General features: G+C 39.0%; 6 protein-coding genes and 1 long non-coding RNA gene across 8 annotated transcripts; 4 read left to right on the top strand and 3 right to left on the bottom strand.

The window, feature by feature from the left end:
• The first annotated feature begins 280 nt into the window (after nt 1-280).
• On the top strand, nt 281-2,370 carry LOC137717459 (uncharacterized). Its single transcript, XM_068456842.2, has 2 exons — nt 281-852; nt 1,852-2,370. Exons 1-2 carry the CDS (start codon nt 446-448, stop codon nt 2,084-2,086), a joined length of 642 nt encoding a protein of 213 aa, XP_068312943.1. The 5' UTR covers nt 281-445; the 3' UTR covers nt 2,087-2,370.
• Nucleotides 2,371-3,519: 1,149 nt separating this feature from the next.
• LOC137717457 (uncharacterized) lies at nt 3,520-9,603 on the top strand. The gene is made up of 6 exons (XM_068456839.2): nt 3,520-3,927; nt 4,184-4,470; nt 4,669-4,758; nt 4,839-4,910; nt 5,111-5,227; nt 8,237-9,603. Exons 1-6 carry the CDS (start codon nt 3,624-3,626, stop codon nt 9,416-9,418), a joined length of 2,052 nt encoding a protein of 683 aa, XP_068312940.2. The 5' UTR covers nt 3,520-3,623; the 3' UTR covers nt 9,419-9,603.
• An 822-nt stretch (nt 9,604-10,425) lies between these two features.
• LOC137718086 (uncharacterized) lies at nt 10,426-11,053 on the top strand. Its single transcript, XM_068457599.2, has 2 exons — nt 10,426-10,699; nt 10,788-11,053. Exons 1-2 carry the CDS (start codon nt 10,515-10,517, stop codon nt 10,972-10,974), a joined length of 372 nt encoding a protein of 123 aa, XP_068313700.2. The 5' UTR covers nt 10,426-10,514; the 3' UTR covers nt 10,975-11,053.
• A 156-nt stretch (nt 11,054-11,209) lies between these two features.
• On the bottom strand, nt 11,210-14,614 carry LOC137718305 (ferrochelatase-2, chloroplastic). Its single transcript, XM_068457828.2, has 9 exons — nt 14,376-14,614; nt 13,575-13,878; nt 13,331-13,474; nt 13,043-13,144; nt 12,733-12,836; nt 12,523-12,649; nt 12,189-12,341; nt 11,931-12,031; nt 11,210-11,833 (listed from the first exon to the last, which is right to left on the bottom strand). The coding sequence occupies exons 1-9, from the start codon at nt 14,444-14,446 to the stop codon at nt 11,518-11,520; spliced, it is 1,422 nt and encodes a 473-aa protein (XP_068313929.2). The 5' UTR covers nt 14,447-14,614; the 3' UTR covers nt 11,210-11,517.
• Nucleotides 14,615-15,265: 651 nt separating this feature from the next.
• Nucleotides 15,266-15,584, top strand: LOC148695326 (uncharacterized). Its single transcript, XR_015965494.1, has 2 exons — nt 15,266-15,323; nt 15,431-15,584. It is a non-coding gene; the product is annotated as an uncharacterized LOC148695326 (long non-coding RNA).
• Nucleotides 15,585-16,001: 417 nt separating this feature from the next.
• LOC148695325 (uncharacterized) lies at nt 16,002-19,828 on the bottom strand. Its single transcript, XM_088698356.1, has 4 exons — nt 19,706-19,828; nt 17,078-17,349; nt 16,348-16,384; nt 16,002-16,261 (listed from the first exon to the last, which is right to left on the bottom strand). The coding sequence occupies exons 1-4, from the start codon at nt 19,826-19,828 to the stop codon at nt 16,154-16,156; spliced, it is 540 nt and encodes a 179-aa protein (XP_088554482.1). The 3' UTR covers nt 16,002-16,153.
• On the bottom strand, nt 19,805-20,977 carry LOC137717375 (uncharacterized). Of its 2 annotated transcripts, none has more exons than XM_068456733.2 (2): nt 20,823-20,977; nt 19,805-20,427 (listed from the first exon to the last, which is right to left on the bottom strand). In XM_068456733.2, exon 2 carries the CDS (start codon nt 20,401-20,403, stop codon nt 19,942-19,944), a length of 462 nt encoding a protein of 153 aa, XP_068312834.2. In that variant the 5' UTR covers nt 20,404-20,427; nt 20,823-20,977; the 3' UTR covers nt 19,805-19,941. The 2 variants fall into 2 exon arrangements, with proteins under 2 accessions (XP_068312834.2, XP_068312835.2); XM_068456734.2 differs by having other exon boundaries at nt 20,580-20,925.
• Between the last annotated feature and the right edge of the window lie 318 nt (nt 20,978-21,295).

The raw sequence follows: 21,295 nt of genomic DNA, 5'->3' as shown, positions 1-21,295 counted from the left end.
AATTAAAAGTTCAATATTTCAAACTGGAATAAGTAATATGTCTAAGGTAATGCTAAATGGTGGTTCTATTTACTCGTTATTTTTTACTTCTCACATATTTTTTCATTTTTGATCGTCGAATCAAATTATATAAATATAAAATGATGAGTTAGAAGTAAAAATAGACGTGCGATAGCACATTTTCGATATTAAAAAAGGATCTCAAAATCTCATAATCGCACTACCGTCATTTAGGAAAATCCAAAATATAGAAGTCCAAAAATGGGTAAACGTTGATCCCAATTAGCAACCTAAAAGATAGACTAATCCTGAGAAAATTAGAAATTCTCGTTTACGCCCAGATGCAAAACTGACACGGAGAAAACAGGCTTCAGGCTAAATATTTCGGCTTTCCTCAAAACTCTTCTTCCTCTCTCTCTCACAGCTCCTCCGAAGCTCCACGGTCATGGCTCTGCTGACCCGAGCCCGCATCCCTCTCCAGCTCTCGGCCCAGCGGGCCCTCTCTCTCCACACCACCGTCCCTTCCCTCTCGTCCTCCGCCCCCTCCGGCTCCACTCCCGCCACCTATGCCCGCCCTCCTCCCCCTTCCGCCTCCCCGCCCCCTCCTGGCCTCTCTAAGGCCGCCGAGTTCGTGATCTCGAAGGTCGACGATCTCATGAACTGGGCCCGTCGCGGCTCCATCTGGCCAATGACCTTCGGCCTCGCCTGCTGCGCCGTCGAGATGATGCACACCGGAGCCGCCCGCTACGATTTGGACCGATTCGGCATCATTTTCCGGCCCAGTCCTCGCCAGTCCGATTGCATGATCGTCGCCGGCACTCTCACCAACAAGATGGCACCTGCTCTCCGCAAGTAAGCAACAACCCCTTCCTTCCCTCTCAATTTTCTGAATCGCAGTTTTAGGATTTCTGGATTTTTGAGCTTAGAAAATGTTTTGGTGATAATTAGATTTGTATTTACCTAATGTAATCTCAAATTGGAACAATTGGGGGCTTTGATTAAGCTCAATTTTAAGGAAATCTCCGATTAAATGGGAATAACATGTACACCCTTCTCCTCCAGTTCGTATTAGGAGATGCATTTTACCAATGAAAGTGCTGGTTATGGTGATTAGCCAAGTTCATTAGAGCAGTATGCTCCCGCTCCCATCAAGTTCGACCACCTTCTAGTTTAGATTAGACTAGATTATCGCTTGAATATAAAATATGTATTAGCTCCGGTTCGTTATTAGGACTTAGGAGATGCATTTTGCCAATGAAGTGCTGGTTATCACGATTAGCCAAGTTCGTTAGAGCAGTATGCTCCCGCTCCCATCAAGTTCGACCACCTTCTAGTTTAGATTAGACTAGATTATCGCTTGAATATAAAAAATGTATTAGCTCCGGTTAGTTATTAGGACTTAGGAGATGCATTTTGCCAATGAAGTGCTGGTTATGGTGATTAGCCAAGTTCGTTAGAGCATTATGCTCCTGCTCCCATCAAGTTCGACCCCCCTCTAGTTTAGATTAGACTAGATTATCGCTCGAATATAAAAAAATGTATTAGCTCTTGAATAACAAAAACTAGTTCCAAGGGGGTTGTAGCTCAAATATTTAAGAGGATTGTGTGTCTTTTAATGCATGGGATTTGCCCTCCACAATATCGCTTGTATCGAAGAAAAAACTACTGTGTTGTGTCTTTTGAAAAATGGGATTTCTTAGGAATTTCTTTTGGGAAGTGCATAATTGCCTTCGATTTTGGGAGTTAAAAAGCTCCTCACCAACCTTTCAATCTAGGCGTTGTTGTAATGTGTGTACAAGTAAACAAAGGGGTATGAGTTGTTTTGATCTTTATGCTGAAATTTTATTGCAGGGTTTATGACCAAATGCCTGAGCCGAGATGGGTCATCTCCATGGGAAGCTGTGCAAATGGAGGTGGTTACTACCATTACTCCTATTCTGTCGTTAGGGGTTGCGACAGGATCGTCCCCGTTGATATCTATGTTCCAGGCTGCCCTCCCACCGCCGAAGCCCTACTTTACGGCCTTCTCCAGCTGCAGAAGAAAATCAACCGGCGCAAGGATTTCCTCCTTTGGTGGACCAAGTGAGGGCTTTCATCTTGTGTTTGGGGAGCTGCTTTCGCTATATTTATCCAATAATAAGTCTATCTGGCGAGGTTTGCCCCGGCAAAGCACCATGTAAAGGGAGAGATTTTGCATTTACTTGTTATCAATTTTAGATCCCAGGGTGTTCTGTATTGTGCTTTCTGCATATTTCTGTCGTTTTGGAGCTATAATGGTAGCCACGGATTCTGTAAAACTTTTTTCTGTTTCAATCTGGGTGCTTGAACTAATCTCCCATGTTTATCTACTTGTTTGATTGATTGTTGGAAGCTGCTTATACTTTTTGTTTAACCCGAGATTAAGCAATGTAGCCGTGCTTTTCGTAAACCCTTGAGTTTGTGATTTCAGTTTCAAGTAGTCATATTATTGTTGGAAATCTTGTTGTCTGAGACTGGTCCAAGGGTTCTAGGACTCGACTCGGAGGTCATGTGTTGAAGATTCAACCGGGTCACCTAGGTGCCCGAGGACTTCAATGTGCAGGACATGAACCCCATCTCCCGAAACCCAAATGCTGGGGACGGGGATTGGGGACCTCTGGAAGCTTGGGACTCAAATCTGGGACCTTTCGACGCATGAGATTTGGACTCAGAACCTGGGTGTTTGGTAGCCCCAATCATACGATCATTTTGGCTTGTTTATTAAGAAGGGTGAAACATATCTTAGTATTATCATGTCCAATTCAATCCTAACCTCCTGATCGAGTCCAATCCCATTCAACAAACAGGACATTATTGGTTATCAATCCTCCGGCATGCAATATCTTAGTAGGTAGGGTGTTGAGTTTTTACTAATGCACGCCGAATTCAAAACTCTCCCCTCTTAATTAATGTAATAGTTTTGAACTTTCCCCTTCATTTAATAATAGTAAAATTTTAAAAATAAAAAAGATGACAAAATCCTTGGAATATTGCATTACAAAACTCAGCATTAACTTTTGCTTCTCCGAATGATCATGCTTATTGCTTAGATTATTTTATTCGGTGTTCTCGCCAATTAAAACGTAAATCTTATATGGTGTTCTCACCGCATAAAAGCAAACATAATCGTATTTAACCGTCTATAATTATATACTCTTATGCATATATTCTTTGGTAACTTTTTTAACGTTTTACTTACAATTACCGCGTTGAGAAAAATAAAATTAATTGACCAAAAGAAAGGGTATAAAACCTCACAAATTCTTTTCACTTTTACATTTTTACTTAAGACGCATTTTCCGTTCGGTAATTTACGCAAGCAAAGGTGTTTGCGAAAAAAAAAGGAGTCTTAACGAACACTGCTACGATTTACTTTTAACGTTAATAACATTTTTATTCTACAAGTTCATTTTTAATATTATTTACTTATAATACTTTTTTTTTTATCCTTTGATTAATTCGAAAGTTTTCAAACATTTTCATCATTTTTCTTAAGAAAGTATCCTTACGTATAAATATCCAACTGGTGTTTTTCCACCTCACCTTATCCCTCACTCCTCTCTCTCTCTCTCTCTCTCTATCTATCTTCTAGGGTTTCTACGACAATGGCCGACGAAGCCCAATACTCATCTGGTCCTGATTCAGGGAACAAGCGGAAGTACGAGGAGCAAACGCCGCCGTCCACCCGCAGAGTCACCGGTTTCTCGGCCCCCATCAAGTCATCGTCCCCCGACTCTGCGCCAACGTCGTACAGCAGCGTTCCTCCGCCCATGGAAGATTTCCAGCTGGCCAAGCAGAAGGCGCAGGAGATCGCTGCTCGGTTGTTGAACGGTGGCGATGCTAAGCGTGCTAGGGTTGAGAATGGTGGTTCCGACTCTTTTGACAAGGGCTTTAGCTCTGGTCCGCCAGGTTCGCCTTCCATCTTTTGAATTTTGCTTTTTTCCATTAAAATTTTACTCTCTTTTTATTTAATTTTTATGCTTGTTTATTATATTGTTAGGGTTTCGGTTAGTTTTTTAATATGCTTGACATCCAAGAATTTGATTGGGTTTAGTGTTTTAGGGTGATGCGGAGTTGCTATTTGTGTTTTGATTGTACATGTTTATGCTTGGAATGTGAATATCATTGCAACAATTGTAATTTTGGTTTTGTGAAAATGATACAGATCCAAAGCCTCACTTCTCAAACCCAGCTCCTTCTTCGATCCCTGTATCTTACGGTGGGTTCGTGGGACCAAGCAAAAAGATTGAGGTTCCCAATGGCAGGGTTGGTGTCATAATTGGTAAAGGTGGGGAGACTATCAAGTATCTACAGACTCAGTCAGGCGCCAAGATTCAAGTTACCCGAGATTCTGATGCGGACCTCAATTTTCCAACTAGGATGGTGGAGCTCATGGGTACTCCGGAGCAGATTGCGAAGGCCGAGCACTTGATAAATGATGTTCTTGCTGAGGTTCGGCTTGGGCATTAATTTTTTTAGATGAGTTTTATCATCTGCTTGTGATATATTAAAAAAAGTTCACACATTTAAGTTTGAAATCCTCCACTTGTGATCATTTTTGTTAATTTTGAGATAGTTGAGTTTTATCAAATTGGTACATATGATCTTGGAAATATGGCTTACACATATAAGCTCTTATGTTTGTTCCAGGCTGAATCAGGAGGTCCTGCCATAGCTTCTCGAAGGTTAACTGTACATACTGGTGGTGAACAATATGTTACGAAAATTCCTAACAACAAGGTACAGACTGTAGTTTTTATATTTTTGTCTGCGTGTTTTGGTGATTTAGTTATTGAGGATTCGTGACTATGTAATCTCAGGTTGGGCTTGTAATTGGTAAAGGAGGGGAAACAATAAAAAGTATGCAAGCTGGGTCTGGAGCTCGTATCCAGGTTTGTTTTCAATCTTGGGCAGAATATTGGTCTTTTTTATGGTTTTTTATTTGTCTTCTTTTGGATGGAACTCTATGTATTCTTTTATCATTTTTCTTGATTGTACACATAACTTTTCTGGTATATCGGTTTGAGTAACGCATCTGGGTGGAATCAAATATAAGAAATGGTTTTATGGGCTGACATTTCATTTGTTTTAGGTTATTCCCTTGCATCTGCCACCTGGTGACCCATCAACAGAAAGGACGCTACAGATTGATGGTACTACTGAACAAATTGAAGCTGCAAAACAGTTGGTAGCTGAAGTTATCAGTGAGGTTGGTTTTATTGGTGTTTGCCTTAAAATTTGGCTTGTACGCCTCTCTGATATATTTAGTAGTCAGAAGTTGTTAGCTTCAGGAGGAGTAGGCTACAATAGATGTGATTCTCTAGGATGTATAGTTTTGCATGGCCATTTAAACTTCTGTTTTCTGTCAATGCATTTAATTTGCACACGACTACTTTCTGCAATCAGATTTTGGGGTTTTTTGTTGATATGTTGAGGTTCCCTGTTGTAGCGATGTTACTTATTTTGTATATTCATACTGTTCATATTGCTTGCTCAAATTAGGTTAACCAACCTGGTTGCTAGATTTACCATTTTGCATTTTGCTTTGGTATTAATTTTTTTTCTTGCAGGGCTTTGTGTATGTTTTTTTAATTTTAAATTTTGAGCTCAATTAATCCGTACCATTTTCTGATAAGCCCTTGGACAGTTTTATCTCTTGATATTGTTAAACATTTTCCCTGATAATGAGTTCGTCTCTTTTTTATTTTCATTTTGCATTTATGTTGTGCATGATGCTACATTTCTGTCTCTAAATTGAGTTTCTCTGCCTTTTCGTTCTCTTTGTTTTATGGATTTGACTTTTATGCTGGTTAGTTGCATTTACATTGTACAATTGTTCTAGGGATGTATTTTGTAGTCTATCTGGTTGTGCAATTTTTCCACTCTGTCATGTAAGTTGTAGATACTAATTCCAGTCGAACTATTGCTGACTTTATATTTTCGGCCAATGGTGGACCACAGTATCCCTAATGTTGTACTGGTTAGTGGTTACGTCACTTGGTATTGTGAATATGTTTATGACCCAAATATTATGATTTTATGAGGATTGGATAAGTTTGTATGGTCCTCAATTGTCTTTTTTGGCTTTAGATCTTATTAATTCAGATTTTTTTTTTGTGCTGATCTTTTTGCCATGCACAGTGTGGCTGGCAGAGATTGAGTCTAACATGTCAAGTGAACACTGGAAGGAGCCTGTTTATGCAAGTATTTATTCTTTGGGTTTTGTAGCATTTGCTGGGATCTAGTTTCAACTTAAGAAACTGGTTGGCACGATTTCACCTCTGCGAAATCCATTTGGATGTCATATAGATTTAGCTTTAATTGTATAAACCTGCAGGGTAATCTGAATTGTTATCATAAATGGATGCAATAAGTTTCTTCTTCCCATATGATTGATGCAGATATTGGCTTATTTGACCTTAAGATTGAACAAATATTTGGAGGAGTGATTACAACAAATTGGGCTGTTCTTGGCCATTTGCGCTTATTGGGAATTTAGTCTACGGGAGTTCATATTACAGGTTTAGGTTATTAAGTTACATTAAAGTTTCATTAACTCTCATAATGTTTAACATTACGATTATTGGTTCATTAAGTGAAAAATTATTGGGACAACAGCTTGATCTACCATCAATATGCTTATTTCTCTTATATCATATAACTGATTCTTATTGGGAATTATTGTAGGGTTAGTTTGTATTGGACTGTTGGTTACACCAACATGGAATCCTTTGTGTTGGTGTTCCCTTAGCATCACTCTGGTATGGTTCTAAATCCCGTTTTCTGGTATTTAGTAATGATATTGTGGAGTGAAGCTTTCTGTTGGAGGGATTGAAGGTTAATATTATAACTCCTAGAAAACTTGAACCATTTTATTCTAAATATATTAATTAGTTGTGGATTAGTTTAATGTTGGAATATTGGACTTTAAATCATAGTTGTTCTATCGAGTATTTTTTATTTTGTCATAATTATGTAGTGCTTCGCTGTATTGAAGCCTCTTATCAAATTATTAGATTTTCTTGGTATTATGTTACAAGTATTTATACTGTTTATTCTGCAGTGTTTTTAAAATGCTTTATAGCTTTATAGTTGTGAGAATTTCTTCGAATCTTTTGTCAAGATATTGAACAGTTTTGGTTGGCTTCCATAAAATTTGTTTTCCTGTCTTTCTGCTGGACTTAACATCTGAGTACCATTTTATTGAAGTCCAGCTTGTTTTTGCTGAACTTGAATTTTATGATCAGTCAGCCTCACCTGCTTTCTGTTTATTTCTTCTTTCTTTTTCCTGTTTATCTGCATTGTTTTTTATTCTATATTATAGCTTATTTCTTCAAAGGAGTATTTTCTTTTCTTTTTTTGTTGAGTACACATATTGAGGGTCCTTCATCCTAATTGTTCAGAACCTCTTGTCCCTTTTCTTGCTATATTTCTGTTCTTTTTATTATATCCTGGAGAGCTTCTTGCTGCTTATTTGGGATATTATTCGGCCAATAATGATTCAGCTTCACACTTGCGGGAGGATCTAAGGGTCTTTTTATGCTAGCATCTAAGATGATCTATGAACTAATGTCCCTGGTTGACATAACAGGTTTTCTATACTGATGATTTACGTTTTTCACATAAGTTTAGATACCTTTTGTTTGGAATTTACTGATCATCCCACATGTGGTAGCTCATTTGTGATGTATTAGTGCATGGACAATGTCTTCTGGTCTGGAGTTCTTTCTTAGATGTCTAATTTTCGGTCTCTTATAATATGTTTAATTAATACCTATGCATACTTTGATATTTGGTAATGTTCTACTGTGTGCATTTTGCACTTGTTTTTATGACTGTCCATCGTCACAATTAAGGCTATATGGAAGTTTGTTTTTATATAAAAGCTTCTATATAGTGTTTTGTTATTTTCCGTACCCATTCACTTCAAATAGGGAGAGTGTGGACCTCTGCTGGAGTAACTCAATTTATACAACCACTGGTACGGTATGTAGGCATTTACACCTCTTCCCAATATAATAATGAAATCCATTAATCACTATATGAATGTATTTGTTTTTCCTATCTGTTATGTGCTCTGTTGAATCATAGAATTTTTCTTTTATACATGTTTTCCAATGTTTGCTTTTTTGTACATTCTGTGTTTTTTTATTCCTCCATATGTCCCAACATCATGGGAAGTACGCCATGGTTATTTGTGAGAATAATTTTATTGCAGAACCGTGTTAGAAATCCAGCAATGTCTGGAGGATACTCTCAGCAAGGTTATCAAGCACGACCTCCCTCAGGATGGGCTCCTTCTGGTCCCTCAATGCAACAACCTAGTTATGGATATGGACAGTCTGGAGGGTATTCTGCTCCACCACATCAGTATAATGTGTCTCAGCCTTCTTACCCAGGCTATCCTCCTCAACCAACATCTGGTGGCTATCCGTCCAGTTGGGACCAGTCAGCTGCTGCGCCAACCCAGCAGACTTCCCAGGGTGGTGGTTACGATTATTATGGCCAGCAGCAACCTTCACATCAGCAGCAAAATCCTGGAGGTCCTGCTGCTCCTGCTGCTCCTGCTGATGGTGCTGGTTACAATTATGGCCCGCCGCCAGTTTCAGCCTATAATCAACAAGGACAAGGATATGCTCAAGATGGCTATGGTGGATATCATGCACCACCTCAATCTGGGTACGGTCAGCCACCGGCATATGATCAACAGCAGGGTTATTCTGCAGCAGGCTATGGTAATGTGAGTAACCCACCTCAAGATGGGCATACACCCTCTTATGGATCTCAGGGGGATTCAGCTCAGGTGCCTCCTGCTCAGCAAGGATACAATGCCGGTCAACAGCCTAGCCCTAACCCTGCTGGTTACCCACCCCAAGGTTCTACTCAGCCAGGTTATGGAGCACCCCCAACTTCTCAAACTGGTTATGGAAGCCAACCACCGGCTCAGCCTACATATGGAGCTGGATATGGAGCACCACCAGCACAAAAGCCTCCTGCAAATCCTGCAGTTTATGGGCAAACTGCTCAGTCCCCCAGCACTCCAGGAGGCTATGGCCAGCCTGCACCTGTGCAGCCGGGATACCCACATTCTCAGCCTCCAGCTTCTGGATATGCTCAGCCAGATCCTGTTACCCGTCCCCCTACATCTGGCTACGGTGCTGCAGCACCACAGACCGGATACGGGCCTCCATCCTATGGCGCACCACCAGCTGGCCAGCCAGGATATGGGCAGGTGCCACCACCCTACAACGCATCTTATGGTGCTGGATATGCACAACCTCCTCCCTACTCTGCTGATACCAGCACGAATGGGAACGCTCGTGGGACCTATGATGCTCCGCCACCTGCTTCACAGACTGCCCCTACAAGTGGAGTTGCCAAAACTTCCCCTCAGAGTTGATGTGTTATGGCGTTTTGGGTAATTGGTGATGTTTCGTTGTATTTTCTGTAGTAATAAGGCTAGTGAGGTTAGTATTTGGTGAACATTGTACTTATGTTTTCGGTATTTCGGATCTGTGAGGATTTGGTAATTGCAAGAACTTGTTGAATATATTGATTTCTATGCAAATTTTCTCGTTTTATGTTTCTGTTAAGTCTCCTATTTACTTATTGATGTTCTTACAAGGGAGATTTAAATACAAACGAGTCTCAACAAAAAATGTGAAAATACAAGTCTAAATGAACCAAAAACCCTAAAAATATATTTATTTAGACGTGTAAACTCGTTTTGTATTTTCAAGAACTATTTTGATTGACCTAATTTTAAGGGATGATCCGAACTTGAGTATAAATTAGTTTTGCAGATATTTATTGCGAGGAAGTTTATTTTTGTTGTACTGTAAACTTCTTAAAATTAAAGGAGAACATTACATTATACCCCCACAAAATTGTGTTCGATTATATATTACTCAATAAATAATAAGACGGCGACTTGTAACATTTACCCTACTACCATATATGCAAGTAAATCTTGAAAAACCTAATTTTGTGAAATTCTACAAATGACACATAAATGGGAAGGAAAAACACGCGTAAATGGGTAAATTGCAACCATATCCTTATGATTCGGGCAGTCCGATTTCATCCTATATTATAATATAAGTGGCTTTAATGACGTGGAAATATCGCATCAGACTTTTCTTGGTGGCTACTCCACCGCTGCACCCTAATGAAAACCCCAACTTCCTCTCCCCTCAGCTAAAAAACCAGAGCACTAAGGTATACAATCATTCTCTTTTCTTTTCTTTTTTTAATGAAATTTCAATTTAAATTCTAGGTTTAGTTCTTTTACATCGGATTTTGTTTTTACTTTGGATTAATTTTCATTCCGATATGGTGATTTAATTTTGACATGAGAGTCATGATGCATTTGAATAAGAACAATTATCTCTGCACCCAAGTTCAGAGTTTGATTCCCTCTTCCCGCACTATTGCTTGTATATGTCAAAAAATAAAGTTACCATTTTGTGGGGTTATTTGGATTTCAGGGACGATTGATGGCATCGAAGGTGTTTCTTCAGTTGCAAGGCAAGGCAACTCAAGCTTCAAAGGTTGTGGCAGAGTACGGATCTTCCTATTACAAGCAGGTATTGGAGAAGAACAGGCATTACGTTCAGGAGCCTCCCACTGCTGAAAAATGCAGCCTTTTGTCCAAACACTTGTTCTATACCCGTATTGCTAGGTCAGCTGTTTAATAACTTTCAATTCTTGCAGACGAAAGTTAGGCCAGTTGGTTAGGGTAGTGTGACGTCAAAATATGATACATGCAGTATACCGGGGCGGTATGAAACACTTCAGAAGGAGCTTGATTCGGTCAAGCAAATTTGGAAGAACAGGCAGGCGCTGAGGGTGGAGGATGCTGGAATAGCTGCCCTGTTCGGATTAGAATCCTTCGCCTGGTTTTGTGCCGGTGAGATGATAGGTCGAGGATTCACATTCACAGGTTACCGTGTCTAGACGCTGCTGAGCTTGTGAACACGTGAAGTATTGATGGTCACATACACATTTCAATAATTATTTTGATTTTCATATGTTAGCACCCTTTTCAGAACATACAATGCTCTGTACTTTTATTTTACATCTGAACTGGAAACCTGTATAATGGTTAGCGAGGATGCCGGACCATCTGAGTTTGGGTACCGGCTACAAGGGAGAAATCGAAGGGAAACTGTCAGTCCGACTGGAGATGGACTTAAGAAACCAGAAGCAGATGATTATACTCAAAACAGTTATCGTAAACCAGCTTTACGTACAAATCATAACATCCAAAACGTACAAAGTAGAATCTAAGATATGCCTCACGAATCAAAGCATGTTCATCAAAACATTATCAAAAAAATTACATTTCGGAAGAATGGGCTAAATGCAAAACTTATCTCTTGGAAACTGCAAAGCTTGTTCCGTATAGAGTCGAGGATCAATTGGAAGCGAATGGGGGATTCTTCGTAGTGTTCTGACTCTTAATCTACTTTCTGTGTAAGTGAAAGCTTAATACCTTCCTTAAATCAGGTGGTTCCTGAACGCCATGATCATTTTCGGGGAGAAGAACAAAACAAATGCCAAAAAGGAACCAAAGAATATCTTGATAACGTATCTCAGGGGGTCATGATCGACTACTTCTGAGGTAGTTTGTGGGGTTGACATGGCTGTTGCAAGTGGTAAGGCTTCTATTACTGCATCTGCCAGGTCTGTTATAAACGAAGGAGTACAACCAAGGGCAGGGACTCGGCCCCAATTCTCAATGCCAGATTCGTGGGCCAATTCCCTGTACTCCATATCAATTTCTTCAAGAGTCTCTATGTGCTCACTCACAAAGCTGGATAAAAAAAAATAAATAGATGTCAAATTAACTTACTATACTTCGAGAGAGAAATAACCAAATAATTCCCGGGGCCAGAAACAAAGTTAGGTACCTGACTGGAACAGCTAGGAGACTTTTCACGCCTTTCTGGCCAAGCTCAACAAGAACTTCATCAGTGTAGGGCTTTAGCCATTGCACAGGACCAACTCGACTCTGATCACCACCCGACCCCAAAATAAGGGAAAGAAAATCAGAAAACAACATAAAGTTGTAGCCATACGTGATAGACAACAACTGATGGTAGTTCTGAGAACCGAAAAAGGTAGAAAAGTAAAATGTAGTACTCAGAAAAAAGAGTTTTACAACCCACCTGGTAAGCAAGGGTATGTTCATTGTTAATTCCTCTAGATGTCAGCTCTTTCATTATTAAGAAGATGCACTCCTCCATTTGATCTTTGTAAGGATCTCCGGCATCCTCCACATAACTCAGCGGTACTCCGTGGGCACTGAAGAATATCATGACCTGAATTTCATACAAAATTAGCAACGCTTACCTGAGCTGTGAATTTCATGGAATAACCGTACAATGAAAGCATACGTTCAATAACAAAATCTATAAACCAAAGAGAGTGAAATTTAATTTCATCAAAAGAGCCATTTCTGATGAATTTAAAGCATATATTCAATAGAAGCATCAAGCGCACCTCTGCAGGCTCAGAAAAACTTTCTAGCTCTTTGGAAATCAAGTTGGCCATTGACTTAAGATAGCCTTCACGTTGATACCACGAGTTTATAATAGAAACAGGCATCCTTGATAGGTACAAGTCTTTCCTGCAAGATGGGCACTCACATTCAGAAAATTGACCATTGTAAACAAACATAAGTAGTTTCATAAACTGACAGCGAACTATCACCTGAAAATATCCTGGAGCACAGAAACGCTTGATCCAGTTGTAGAGATAGAGAACTGAGGGTATAGAGGCAGGACAACAAGCCTGGTTATTCTGTCCTTCTTAATCTGTCATAGATAATGTGGAAAACTGATAGTCATTTGGTCCATTCAATTAGAAGATGCCCCATGATGAGTAACTACAAATTCAATGACTAACCGATATAAACATTGGAGACTTTTAGGTTACAATCTATTGTCCCATATCCTTTACATTGCCTGGAACCAACGGCAAATATAAAAATATTACTAGGTTACTGAAATTTAAGACTCACTTGCTGAACTGCTTCCTCAGTAAATGGGTACCAATAACGCATTCCCACATATACATTAACAGGCAAGTCCTTCGATTCCAGAGTCTTTTTGAGTTCATTTGCCTGTAACAAGCCACCTAAGTATGAGTAAATATAACAAAACGTACCTAACAAACCACCAAATATTCTCAAATGATACATTCTTGTAGAACATAATCAATTTTTTTTTGGGTAAGGAAACAGGACAAGATTATACAAATAAAAACAAAAGAAGACATTTCAACAGGCATGTTATGTATATTGCTCTACCTGCTCATCTGTAATTTTACGCAATGGTGAACCACCTCCTATAGCAGCATAACCTTCTTTGCTTTTTGGGGCTCGAAGCACAGAAATTAATTTCGCCAATGGTTGCTGGAGAAACCGAAACAACCTTGGGAGGCGAATGATATCCTGTCTCACACAACACGTGAATATGTTAGTAATGAGTGCATTAAGTGAACAACTCATGCTGACACCAATAAGGCAAGGCACCAAGAGCAGATGAACATACCGGGTCGGCAAAAAGATTGAACAAAAACGGCTGAACATCATTAAGCGTCTCGGGTCCTCCAAGATTCAGAAGCAGCACTCCAACCTTCTCTTCCCCAGCATGGGAATGAGACTCTACAGCAGTCCCACCATAAGTGCATACACCCGCCGGACATAATACTTCTCCAACAGGGTTTTTCTTAGAATAATGTGATAATCCAAACATGTCATTTCCTTTATCACTCGCTACAGAGCATGAAACTGTGAGCTGTTTCGAAATTTTCAATCCCTCGGATGAACGGCAAGAGGCAGATCCCGACCTACCACTAAAATTACATTTAGACGGTTAGTCAAAATCTCATCTTAGCTAGCTTAAATGAAAGTCTGAAACCAATAAACCAAAACTCAAACATAATTCGATTGCCATAATTCAGTTTTCCTGTTGGCTTTCGTTAAAATGCTAACTTTCTGTTTGGTTGTTGTAAAAATGCAAACTTTTCTGTTTGGTTGTCGTAAAAATGCAAACATTTCTGTTTGGTTGCTGGGAAAATGCAATTTACACATATAGCCAAAATCTCAGCTTAGTCAAGCCAATAAACCAAAACCCAAACATAATTCGATTTCTGTTTGGTTGCAGGGAAAATGCGAACTTTCAATACAATGGAAACGGGATAGCCATACAATATAGAGCTCTCGCTCAAGATATTACTAGGATTTTCTCGCGCGATTAACTCTAAACACGAATCTAATTAAATAAAAGAGCCATTTACTGATCCACATTGCAAAACAAACCAGAAAAAAAATTATGATTTCGAGCGCTTACGCGGATAATCTACGATCTGAATGGGAGAGATTGATTTGGGGAAGAACGCGGGAGCATGTGGCGGCGTCCATGGCGGTCGACGGCGGAAAAAAAAAAGAAACCCAAAACTTTTGTCGAATCGTTGAAGAAGCGTAACGTCTTCAGCGCTTCCTTTTAACGAAGTCGCCCGACTCTAACCAACTCCACTACCTAACACACTCTCTCTCCTCTGAGATTTCTAATTTCCGTTGAGATTACGTGTCCGAAGAGTGCAACGTCCACGCGTACAAGTCCAACCAAAAAGGTGGTTGTCATAGGGTAGAATTATCTCTCATCCTAATTTTCATCTCCTTCCCTCTTTTTTATTTGAAAAATTACGGTTGAGTCACATTAATATTTTATATTCATTTATTAATAGATAGAAGAAGATAAAAAGTAATATTTCAGGAAAGGCGAGAAAGGAGATAGGAGCTAAGAGAATCCTACTCTGACTACCTTTATTTACCAAAGGCCCAAGATCAAGTGATCCGGACCGTTGAAATTTGATCTAACGGCAACAAGGAGATCCCTCTAAAATTATAATAATTGTAACTGTTAGATCAAATTTTAACGGTCCTAATTACTTGATCCGGACCTTTGATGGGAGAGATCCGGACCGGATGTCTTCCCATTTTTTTCGAGGTGGAGTCGATAGTCACGTGATAACATGTGCCGTAACGGTTGGGCTTGAGGATGGATCGAGGGTGGTTTGTGAATGCTTGTGTTAGACAATGAACCAAATTAAATGGGCTCGGCCCAATTGGACGAAAATCTCGCGGGCTTTTGAAGTGGGCTTACTCCGTACAGTTAGGGTTAGGTGGCCTCAACAGCTATAAATTAGTAGTTTCCTTATTCTCTCATGCCATTCTACTACAATCTCTGCCTACTTCCACGAGTTCTATCTGAAACTCAAAGCTCCCTGCAATTTGGGTAATTAAATTTCATTTTTTATTTGATTTAATATTTATACCGTTTTAGTATCTGGGTTTTTGTTTGTGGGTTATGATGTGATCGGGGCTCCATATTCGAGTCAACAGCAGGCGCCCGATTGGTGGCGACCCGACTGCCGCTTGGAGCCGATAGTAGAAGTTCGTAGTGGGTGAAGATCCATGAAACCGAAATCCCAATTTGTTTCATGACACAATATCCACTGTACATTTTTCTAAATCTTTCTTCTTTTCTGCTTTTTTTTTTTAATTAAAAAATTAAAAAATTAGGTTGGATTTATGAAAAATATTAAAATTTGTGAATGAATAAATGAGGGCACTCCAGTCAGACACGGGTGTTTGTTGCTAAATCCAATAACAAGCGACCTTTTGCATGGTGCCTAGAAATAGCTACTATCACGATTGGAGGAAAGATGTATTTTTTCCACGCTTTCCTTCAAATTTAAAGCAGCTAAATCTAGGGCTGGGTTCGGTTCTAATCGGTTCGGTTTTTTCTCAAAACCGAAACCGAACCGAAATTTCGGTTCGGTTCGGTTCGGTTCAATTTTATTTCGGTTTTTTTCGGTTCGGTTTTTTTTTCGGTTCGGTTTTTTTCGGTTCGGTTTCGGTTTTTTTTTTTTTTTTTTTTTTTTTCTCCCTCCAAAATTATTAAAAAAAAAAATGGAAATATGAAAGTTCACATTCAAAGCCACTTCTTCAAAGTCATCCACATGAAAACCTACAAGTATGAAATCAATTTTACACATCTACATTTGACATAAAAGGAATGAAAAATAAGGAGGAGGAGGGTTAGGGTTACAGTTAAGGGTTTTGTTAAAAAGATTGGCCATAGAGAATGATATCTTCCTGCTTGGTACCATAGCTTTCTTCAAGACACTTATATGCAGCTTCAATATCTGCATATGTATTCTGCTCACTTGCCTGGAACAATGAAAATATGGGACTTACATGATGCACTGTGCTCAAACAACTAGTTAATACAAAAACTGTTCAAATATCCAACAGACCTTTCCAGTTGATTGCCCATACCCCGAATAGTCGTACCTGCAAAACATTACAGATATGTAACATTGAGAATATTATTGATTACAATGAAGGATAACACATAACCAATAAATTATTTCTAAACAACGAGGATGACACAATTTCTCACAGACATGAACCAAACAACTAAGTTAACCCTGTGACCCTATGGCACCAGATGAAACTTACGCAATGACAATGGTAATGCATCATATGGTATGACGATTATACATCATATGGTATGGCAGAAAAGGTAAATCAAAGGACCGAACATCAACATCATAACTGATTTGGCTTTCCTCAAATTAAAAGAAGGTATATCACAGCACAACTCCCACATCGCATTTCTTCTATATCTTGAATCAAAACTTGAAGGATTATACTAGTTATCCAATAGGACTACTCCAATATCTACTAAATATCCACTTTCTAGTAAAATCCAATAAATTAATACAAGAAAACGTTCAAAAATACCAAAAAAGTTGCAGCTGATCAGTGGACTAATAAAACCCAGATGCCAGGGATAGTACTCCAGCAACAAAAACTAACAAAGGCTCTAAATTTAGAAAAACCCAGATGCCAACACTAGCAAGTAATTGAGAACAAAGAACACAAAGCTCAAAATCTGAAAAAACCCAAGATTCCAAAAGTGACAGTAGCAAAAAGTGGGAAACTTTGAAGAGAGAGAGAGAGGAGGAGAAAGAAACAGAGTACCCCATGAGATTAACGCGCAGGTGGATGCTCAATTCGATGAAGAGCTCGTACATCTGGCCCAGATCGGCGGCGTTGCCGTGGGAGTAGAGCAGAGTGGAAGTGGCCAAAGGGTGGCGAATGTAGATGGCCACTACCTCAGTGCCGCGGCGAGTCGGGAGTTTCAGAACCTCCACGTTTTCACGGTGAGGGAAGGGACTGCGCGAGACTGCGAACGAACTCTGAACTGAAGAAGAAGAACTGAAGGCAGGGAAGGGAAGGGAGGGAACGAGAGTCTAGAGAGAAGAGGCCAGGCGGAATGAAAAATAAGGAGGAGAAGGGTTAGGGCTACAGTTAAGGGTTTTGTTAAAAAGATTAAAAAATTAAAAATAATCTCACAAATCCTGGAGGCATGAGGGTTCGAACCCATGCCACCAGCTTGTAAAATTTCACTGAAACCAACTTGGCAACAGGTTCTGTTTTGTTATGATTGTATGACTAAACTATTTATAAATATTCAAAAAAATTATATATATATATATCGGTTCGGTTCGGTTCGGTTCGGTTTCCAAGCCTCAAAAACCGAAACCGAACTGGTCAGATTCGGTTCGGTTCGGTTTGACAATTTCGGTTCGGTTTTTTTTTCGGTTCGGTTTTTTTCGGTCTCGGTTCGGTTCGGTTGTCGGTTTTTTTCGGTTTTCGGTTTTTTGAACCCACCCCTAGCTAAATCTTCAAATTTTATGAATAATTTGTTGGGTTTTGTGTTTTAAATCTAAATCTTGATTCTTTGTTAGTAAAAACATTGTGAAGATTCAGAAGATTTTAGCTTTTGGTGTTGCATTTGATGCAATGTAGCTGAAAGATAGACCTCTAATTTGATTAATCGCTATATTTTAATGAATAATTGTTGTTTTGACTTTCTTAATATATTATTTGAAATTAAATAATTTTCTTGGGAAATTTAATATACTGAATTATTTGAAATTGGGTAATTAATTTTTTACCGTCAAATTTAATGAAATTTTATTGTGTCAGTCATTGATTGATTCATTTACTAAAAAAAATAGGGGATGTGCTATCTACACATCAGTTGATTTTTATTATTTGATTTTCTTCAATTTATCTGATCCGACTATCGAAAATTAGTAGAATGTGTAAATAATAGTGTGTGGATGTCACATCGTAAACATAATTTAAGAATTCTAATTCACCTAGGATAATAATCAGGTTGCCAAACTACAGGTTACTGATTTTAACGATGGAATTAGTCGATAAAAATGTTTACCCTTAAAACTGAATCACGTCCCGAGTATTTGAAATATATGGAATGGTAGATTAATTTGTTGGTCCTCGAAGGATTAATTTACCCAAAAAAAAAAATTAATGAAAAATGTTTGAAAATTTTGAGTTTTAACTATAAAGACAAAGTAAGGGTAAAATGAATAGTATTAAGATTGATTTTTTAATGTAAAAATATGATACGATTAGAAATCCTGTAAGTGAATAATAAGATTGAACGAGGATATAGTGAATGTGTTGGGAAGCTCTGTCCATACGAGTCAACAGCAAGAACCGGTTTGATGGTGCATTGACTGCCGCTTGGAGCCGATGTGAAATTGCCAGTAGAAGATAGCTTCAAATGCTCTCTGCTTTCATGCTATAATTTTTGGCTACATTCTAAACTACTCTAGTATACGAAATCGATAATTCAAACTAGTATACAGGATGGGGGATGCGGACTCTGGTGCAATGGGACGGGAACACTGATAATGTTTAAATCCGGAGATTTAAGTGACTGGATTTGATGCCTTCTTCATTCATCTGTTTGCAACTTCTATTTCAGTGCCCTTACGCAGCTGTTTTTGTGTCGTTGCAGGTTGCGGATTTGAGTGGTGAATATTTGAAGGATTTGCTGCATGTTTGTTTTTTGTGCTACAACTTTCTTGTATTTTAAAATAATGAATGAAATCAAAATTGAGTGTCAATTTTGCACATTCTGAGCAAGTAGCTATTGTCATATATGTTCAGTTTGACGCTTGAAATTTCGAATCATTTGAACAAAGGGGTTTTCTAGTATGTACCAGTAAGTATACACCATTGTTCTCAAAATTCCCGCCTAGCGCCTAGGCGGCGTTAGGCAGCTAGTCACTGTCCCGATTAATCCCTAGGCATTTTAAAATTAAGAAATGACGTTTAGACCGGCTAAGGAGTCCGCCTAGGTGCCTGCCTAGACCCGTCTAGGCACATGCCTCGGTCACGACTCAATACAATCATGTATCTTTTTTAAGTATAGCGTCTTTTAGAACCTTAGTATACGCTAGTAACCTTGATTGTTCTAAAAATCCTTAGCATTCTATTAGGATTCAACAATCAACACTCTACTTATTGGTGCATAGTATAAACCAAACATTTTAAAATTTTCGCATTTTAATGCCGAATCAATTGCAAACATTTCAAGTCAGCCGAGTCACTAGATAGAATCCACGAAATTTCCAATGCAGAATAGTTGCGGGATATGAGTGGCCGGTTAGTCCAGGTGTATGGTGCCAATCGACTCGACACTCGGTATCCTGCTACACCGTTATTCTAGAAGATCTCTGTGAGTGAAATTCAAGCAAAAAAAAACATCAGAGACTTGAGTCTGCTGCAGACAATAGGGAAGTGCAGCTGCAGCAAAACATCCTCTTTCATTTCATTGGCACTAAAACCGAAGAACTCGTTATAGACGGATACAAATTTATAAGATGAGGCTAACAGAACACGATCGCGATTCATTTAACCAGGTTTTGGTATACATTAAAACAAATGCCGAAAACTACACTCAGCCATGCTCGAATTGAAAAGGCAAATCTTTAAGACTAGAAAATCTCTAGGATTTTGCAGGCATCTCAAAAGCAACAAGAACAATCAAACGGACAAAGCGGGGTGTTTCCAGCATCTGCATTGTTAATTCCCAACTCATCTTCTGTATAAACAGCAAGACCATCCTGTGTTCTCTTTTTCGGCTGAGAAGACAGGTCCCCAAATCCGCCATCTCTAATCCCTTTATCCTTCTTCTTCGTCTTGAGCTTGTGCGGTTTTTCAGTCGAGTTTTCTTTTGGTTTTGTAGCCTTTCCAGTCCCGGTTTTCTTCTTTTTCGCTGCAAATATATCATCAATCTCAGAAGCAGGCTTCTTCGCGGAAGATGGAGACTTCTCGCCCTTCTCAGTTTCGGGTTTCTTCCTCTTTTTGGCAGATGTTTCATCAACCTCAGAAGTAGGCTTTTTCACCGAACATGGCAGCTTTTCCTCTTCTACAAGTGTATCATCTTTCACCTCTCTGGGAGCTTTTGATTTACTCTTTTTTCCCATCTTTTCAGGTCCCAATTCCCAAACCTGCATCACATCCATATCATATTGCTGAGAATTGAAACAAAAAACAGAAATCTAAAAAGAAAACATGATATGTAAAGTTTCAAAAATCAGATGACTCAACAACTGGAAAACCCAGAAAGCAATCAAAACAGAAAAACGAAGGAATTTGAAACCTCCTTTCTGGGAAATCTGTTCCTCAACTTTCCCAGCAACCAAACAGAAAATACTGAGATGTTTAGGGTTTCGATTATCAAAGAGCTCAATTTCTTTAACAATGCATCAATTTTTGAGAATTCGACAACTCGTTCAAAGCAATCGGGGATTTTGGGAACGAATGCAATCGAAGTGACGGAAGCAGATATATACTAGTAAAGGTAGATGCTCTGAGAAAAAAATTGGAGCTGAGAAGAGCTAACCCTTAGGTTGCGAAGAAACGGTGAGAGAGAGTGAGTCGCAAAAAACCCTAGCTCGATGCGTTTGCAGGGAAGCCCTGAGACTAAACCCTAGGACTAGAAACGAGCTTTGTCAGAGAGAGCGGGACCAAAGTATAAAACTAGGACTATGTAAATTGCACTAATTGCCGGTCTAGTTTGCTCGAATTTTCATTTTCATCCTTGTAGTTGTTTGGTTGCATTTTTGTCCTTGTTCAGTTAAACGAAGAAATTCCAACTTGTTTTTCAAATGGTTTGTCTTCGGTAGTTTGGCTTATCGAGTACTGAAATTTTAAATATTTTTTAGGGAATTTTAACAAAAAGTTTTCGGTACTGTTCATTTTAACGAAAAATCATATCTTTTACACTAAAAAGTTAATCCTAATACTATTCACTTTACCCTTTATTTTGTCTTTATTGTTAAAACTCAAAATTTTCAAATTTTTTCATTATTTTTT

This window comes from Pyrus communis, chromosome 8, assembly GCF_041283825.1.
Source record: "Pyrus communis isolate YQ-2024b chromosome 8, ASM4128382v1, whole genome shotgun sequence".
NCBI classification, from domain to species: domain Eukaryota; kingdom Viridiplantae; phylum Streptophyta; class Magnoliopsida; order Rosales; family Rosaceae; genus Pyrus; species Pyrus communis.
This window is presented reverse-complemented; position numbering and strand designations above follow the sequence as displayed.

Bases quoted from the DNA above. Each gene is read 5' to 3' on its own strand.
- LOC148695325 (XM_088698356.1), bottom strand. From the start codon at position 19,828: ATGAATCGCGATCGTGTTCTGTTAGCCTCATCTTATAAATTTGTATCC. The intron at 17,350-19,705 runs GTCTGCAGCAGA...TCTTCTCTCTAG, and splicing joins TGCAGCTGCACTTCCCTATT to ACTCTCGTTCCCTCCCTTCC. The intron at 16,385-17,077 runs GTACTCTGTTTC...AATGTTTTGCAG, and splicing joins CTGCGCGTTAATCTCATGGG to GTACGACTATTCGGGGTATG.
- LOC137717459 (XM_068456842.2), top strand. From the start codon at position 446: ATGGCTCTGCTGACCCGAGCCCGCATCCCTCTCCAGCTCTCGGCCCAG. The intron at 853-1,851 runs GTAAGCAACAAC...ATTTTATTGCAG, and splicing joins ATGGCACCTGCTCTCCGCAA to GGTTTATGACCAAATGCCTG.
- LOC137717457 (XM_068456839.2), top strand. From the start codon at position 3,624: ATGGCCGACGAAGCCCAATACTCATCTGGTCCTGATTCAGGGAACAAG. The intron at 4,759-4,838 runs GTACAGACTGTA...ATGTAATCTCAG, and splicing joins CGAAAATTCCTAACAACAAG to GTTGGGCTTGTAATTGGTAA. The intron at 4,911-5,110 runs GTTTGTTTTCAA...CATTTGTTTTAG, and splicing joins GGTCTGGAGCTCGTATCCAG to GTTATTCCCTTGCATCTGCC.
- LOC137718086 (XM_068457599.2), top strand. From the start codon at position 10,515: ATGGCATCGAAGGTGTTTCTTCAGTTGCAAGGCAAGGCAACTCAAGCT. The intron at 10,700-10,787 runs GTCAGCTGTTTA...TGATACATGCAG, and splicing joins TTCTATACCCGTATTGCTAG to TATACCGGGGCGGTATGAAA.
- LOC137718305 (XM_068457828.2), bottom strand. From the start codon at position 14,446: ATGGACGCCGCCACATGCTCCCGCGTTCTTCCCCAAATCAATCTCTCC. The intron at 13,475-13,574 runs GTATGTTCATCT...TGTGTGAGACAG, and splicing joins TCAATCTTTTTGCCGACCCG to GATATCATTCGCCTCCCAAG. The intron at 12,650-12,732 runs GTGATAGTTCGC...CCCATCTTGCAG, and splicing joins GTGCTCCAGGATATTTTCAG to GAAAGACTTGTACCTATCAA.
- LOC137717375 (XM_068456733.2), bottom strand. From the start codon at position 20,403: ATGGGAAAAAAGAGTAAATCAAAAGCTCCCAGAGAGGTGAAAGATGAT.